General features: G+C 34.3%; 1 protein-coding gene across 1 annotated transcript; it reads right to left on the bottom strand.

The window, feature by feature from the left end:
* Nucleotides 1–265: 265 nt before the first annotated feature.
* LOC125072012 (pupal cuticle protein-like) lies at nucleotides 266–5155 on the bottom strand. Its single transcript, XM_047682478.1, has 3 exons — nucleotides 5023–5155; nucleotides 1050–1296; nucleotides 266–834 (listed from the first exon to the last, which is right to left on the bottom strand). The coding sequence occupies exons 1-3, from the start codon at nucleotides 5032–5034 to the stop codon at nucleotides 431–433; spliced, it is 663 nt and encodes a 220-aa protein (XP_047538434.1). The 5' UTR covers nucleotides 5035–5155; the 3' UTR covers nucleotides 266–430.
* Between the last annotated feature and the right edge of the window lie 400 nt (nucleotides 5156–5555).

Here is a 5555-nt window from a genome sequence, read left to right as displayed (position 1 = left end):
GTTTGGGAATTACATTATTTTGTATATTTGTATTATTGTATATTATAATTTAAAAGCTTTGTTGTTCTATTTATATAGAACTATTACTGTTCCATTTTCAGATTTCTGAATATAGTCAAGTGTAAAAAACAAATCGTTATCATGACTTTGCTAGTTTAAAATAATTTAATCGGAAATTGCCCCATTTTTCTCTTAGTATTTACTTGAGTTATAAGTTTTTACCGTCCGCATTACCAGGGAAAAAAATAAAATAAAAAACTTATTGTAACATTTAAAGATTTTTATATTTTAAGTATAAAATCGCTCTAGCATCGCTATACACAGGTCATTCAACTTTATACAGTACTTTAACATATTTTTTTTGGCTTTTTATCAAGGTTTTGTATAAAAATAGCATAAGGCAGTGCGTGGGCCGGGTCAGAGGTAGAATTTAGTGCCAGCCGTGGGCACCGTGGCCTTCCCAGTGATCTTCGGGTGCGGCGGCGGCAGCTTGCGCAGCAGCAGCGAACTGGTGGAAGTGAGCAGCGCGTGCGTGTTGTACCTCGGGGGTATCAACTACGTATTGACCGTCGTGGGTCAGCTGGATGTGAGCCTGAGGGCCGCTCCACTTGCCGTATCCACCAGCGTAGCCAGCACCGTAGGCAGCAGCGGCACCGTAACCTGCTCCGTAACCAGCGCCTAATCCGGCACCAGCACCAGCGTAACCACCGTGAGCAGCTTTAGCGGCCTCCGCAGAGTGAGCAGCGATGTGAGCAGCCTTCAGGTGGGCAACCTCGGGAGTGTCAACGACGCGACCGTCATGAGCGAGGGGAGCGGGGCCGTATTTGTGAAGTCCTATAGATAAATGACAAAATTTATATATCTTTGTTTTTCTTAGAAGGAAGAAGTAATATATTAATTATCTGAATTCGGGCAAATATGTATCCACCAAGTCCCTTGGAGCTACATGATGAAATAAGTTTAACATTATCTTTCAAACAAGACAAAGACTTTGCAGTAATATTTATTTATTTACTGGTACTTTTTCTCCAATAAGTTGATTAACTTACCAGCACCAGGGGCACCGTAGTGGCCACCGTCGCCGTAAGCGGGTCCAGCAATGTAAGCGGGGCCAGCGGGAGCCCAGGCACCGTGAGCGGAGGAGGCTTGCGCATGTGCAGCCAAATGAGAAGCCTTCGCGTGTGCTACTTCAGGTGTGTCGAGCACGTATTTGCCATCAGGACTGAGTTGAATGTGTGCTGGTGGGCCTGGGTAGAAGGATGCTTGCGCGAGGCAGAAGGAAGCGGCAAGAATAATCTGAGAAACAAAAGGAACAATTTTAAAATAAGAGAATATATAGAAAAAAAAAAAATCTTTCAAACTCAAATGTTACTTATGGCGTGTGAAAACAACGTGCAACATATTAAATGTATTAATTTGTAATAAATCAGTGTAATAAATCTTTTATCGACAAACGGGCTGGCTTAATATGGACACACGCCAATTACGTGCTATCTATATTTATTGATGACAGACTTTAACGAACATGACAGAAATAGCATAACTTAAATTCTGTTAAAACAAGTTACTATATTTTTTCAGTGACGTTAAATGTTTAACTCGACTAAAGGATATGATTCTCTTCAACACGGCTTACCAAACCCAAATCAATAAATTCTCAGTGAGGAAAAAGTATCTGTTACGATATTAGCCACCTGATGTATAAAAAGGAAATTGCAATTTTTGTAACGACTGCAAAAAGTTTATTCTTCGGATAAGTAGGACATCGGTAAATTAATCAAAAGATTGTTACGTTATCCGTTCAGTTTATTCACACAATTATTACAATGCTTCTGATGTAAATGGTTAAAATTGTGTACTTTGTTTGGTGATAATCTCGTTTCGACATTAAACTAGAACTATGTGTGTGAATAAACAAGTATCATAAAACGTTATTTCAATACAAAATCGAGCGTTAATGTGGAAACCTGCCGAAAAAATAATTATTAAGTACAAAATTATTTTAGTACGAAACGAAATAACGAATTAACGAAATAATTTGTATAAACATTAGAATATTTATCTGAAACATTTTATGTTGCCCTTATATAAATTGTACCTAAGTCTTGATAATGTAATTGGACTAAGCGATTTAAATAACTATTACCTAAATATTACATAGAAAATGTATTCGTTGAAGGCGTGGCCCCGTTACGCGCAACATCGCCCAGATAAATATAATAAGGAAGTTTAGTTTAGAAGTAAATCAGGACAGTAAACGATTTATACAAAGATTATTATAAATTAACATTACACGTTATATATACTATATCAAAAGTGGAAGGATTAAATATTGAATTAACTAAATATAAAATAGATATGTACAGGTACTTCGAGCTGATGATTTATTAATAACCAAAGTATTTATCCGTTTATTTATTGCTCAGATACAGCTAGCGATAACAAGGACTAGATCATTAACAACATTATTATCAGCAAAGTTTATATTAACTTGTATTACACTGCGACTTATTATTATTGGAAACTATATCTTATTACAAAATTTACCGCACGCACTTATTGAAACCTTGGTATAATACCAAAACCGCAGGCCCTTCCACGGCCAGCTCTCTAAATAAATGTAACACAATATTAACTAAATATCAAAATAAACTGGTTACATACTATAAGTTTATATTAAATAGTAAAAAGATAGCAATGTCTGATGAGCCGTTATATAGAAATAACTAAATAATAAATATATTATTGTAAAAGTATTCTCATGTCATAATAATAAAAGAAATGATAGAAACTGAGTTACGGTTGCGAATGTACGACGAATGGATAATAGCGAAGAAACCATGCGAATCACATGCCTCGTCTGGTTTTGAAACTATTCGTGGATTATTGCAAAATTTTATACAAAAAAAATTAACACATTTCGGTATTTCGAATTATTTCAATATAACGAAACAATGAAAGTTCACCAATTATGAAAGATATCAAATCTAAGAGAGACATTTACATAAAACCTTACAATTGCTAGAAATAACCTTATTAAAAAGAGCGCTCTTAAATTTATTGCATACGGCCAACTACATTTTCATATAAATAATTAAAATTTTAAATTTATACAATTGGCTTGATTTTCACTAGCAGTTTACTTTTTAATCGGCTTCGCTTAATGCGTACCTTGAACAAGTAGTCGCGGTCGACTTCCGATCATCAAGTCATAATGACACTGACATTTATTACAACATTATGCATCTTTAATTAATCTATAATATTTATTTGAGATCGCGCTTATATGAGAGCGTCATAAGTATTAACCGTATTTCCGACGCTTTAAGACAATCGACCTTAGACTTAATGTCTAATCTAATTCCCACTGAGTATGACCGGTACATAACTTAGAAAAGATCCTTTGACATTTGGAAATGCTATGAAGGTCCGAATTCTGCATACTAATGCCATGGGAATAAAGATTCAAGTTGACATTAGAACACTGAATTATAAAATAAACTGAAGAAACGAGTGTATTGTTTTTCCTTAATTAGACACTATAGCTCTATTAGTTTAGTCTTTTCGTTATTGTTCTTGCGTTAAAAGTGGAGTACGCGCTTGGAAAGCGATTACATCGCTCCATGGGCAAGACAATGCAAGTGTATAATTTGAGGCGTGGACCTCATATCGACTCGCTTTTGCATTCTGTTGCAAAAGCGTTATTTTGCAACAGTTCGGAATTATCATTCAGCGAACTGGTGCACAACAAGCCTGTTGCACCGCATTGCTCAAGAAAGGAAGCGGTGGGCGTGAGGAAGTGCTATGGTTACGAAGGTCATAAGTAAAATTTCTGATGGAAATCGTTATTGCCCCGCGTCACGCTCAAGCGGTGGTTGTGTGTTCGACCAATTTGCGGTCAACGTTGCATGATTGTTATGATTGACTAGAGAAAGCCGACAAATCTGGGTGATTTGAACACTTATAGCACCCACTCACCGAGTCTATGCACGAACTGTCTTTTTAAACATTAATAGTTAATAATATAACACATACATAACATAATTATGTAAAGTGTACTTTTTGTCATCTGCAACAAATCTATTTATTTTCTAAACTTTATATTCCCAAATTTCTTCAGGTATTTTTATCTTTCGTGGTAACTCAAACTGTAATTGTAATAACGAATATTTTCTGCCCACCACAGCTAATGTGACCACTGAGGCGAACAGATGAATGTGACGCGCCCGCCCATAGCTTATGCAATACATGCTTCAGGACAATATTTTCTTAACAGACAATTATACGTATTTTCATACTTTTACCTGTTTTTTGATAAACAATATCTTTAATTTTTTTATTATTTTGTACATTCAACAAAATCTGTCTTAAAAAAATTAAGTTTAATTTGAATGCAAATGTATTCATTAGATAAACAATGACTAAGGGCTTAATGAATTCTCCCGCCTTAGAGACGTAGGCAACAATAGCAGGATATACGAATTGATTGATTAATCTTCCAATACCTTGTACATCTTTAAATCGCCCTTGGCATAGTAATCATAATATACTTGCATTTGAGTTTATTTTTCGTAAATGTATTTCCCGCCTAACTTTAAACTGCTGAAGCTATAATAGTTCGAATACGAATTTGTTATACATATAGGACTTGTAGGAAGGAGTTTATGTGTAAAATGTAGTTTCGTAGTATGTATATATATATATATATATAGACAAGGGTTATTTATAAATGAATGGGCATGAAACAAATTATACAATTACAAATTTGCATAAATCTAGCCTTTGATACTAATTTATCAGTTCGAAATATCAATTTACTCAATAAAGAGTTATCTTAGTGCCGATCATGAAAAGATTTATATTTCGACTATTCCGGTCTTACTGTTGTAAATATTTTGTATTTAGCAAACAGTGCTTTAAATATTGATATACCTTTTATAACATATATTTATATATTGTTACAGTAATAATAATATATATTAAATATATGTCATTAAAAAATAAAACAAATCACAAACTCACCATAGACTGCATGATTACGGTTATAAAACTAAAGTTTGGAGATCTCAAACGAACTGACTAAGCGCTGCTGGTATCAGTACTCGCCTAGAAATTTTCGCCTAAGCGTGTGTTCACCACTACCTTCAAAGTCGGAATGCTATTGCTCTCAGTCCGCTCCCTTATATATGTGACACCCCGCTAGTCGGTACGTAATTGGAAACAATTAACTGCAATGCCGTAATTTTAATTGTGATGAGCGACTGCCAACAGTTTTAACGTCTAGGGGTGTTTAAGGGGTGCAATTTTGTGAAAACTTTTTTTAGTTGAAAAAGAAAATCAGTATGTTGGTAATTTAATTCTTTTGTATTGCGTAAGTGTGATATTGTTATTAGATTAATAGTAACAAGTACATAAGTTATTTGTCCGTTGCTCTTACTCAATTTAAATTGTGTAATGATTCTTAAATATATACGAATAAAAATATTTTTTCTATATTTTCATAAAAATACATTGACTTAACATTTAACTCTGATATTGTAGTTAAATTCGCTTGT

This window comes from Vanessa atalanta, chromosome 20 (genome assembly GCF_905147765.1).
Source record: "Vanessa atalanta chromosome 20, ilVanAtal1.2, whole genome shotgun sequence".
NCBI classification, from domain to species: domain Eukaryota; kingdom Metazoa; phylum Arthropoda; class Insecta; order Lepidoptera; family Nymphalidae; genus Vanessa; species Vanessa atalanta.
The sequence above is the reverse complement of the archived record's forward strand: the minus strand, read 5'-3'. Positions and strand labels throughout refer to the sequence as shown.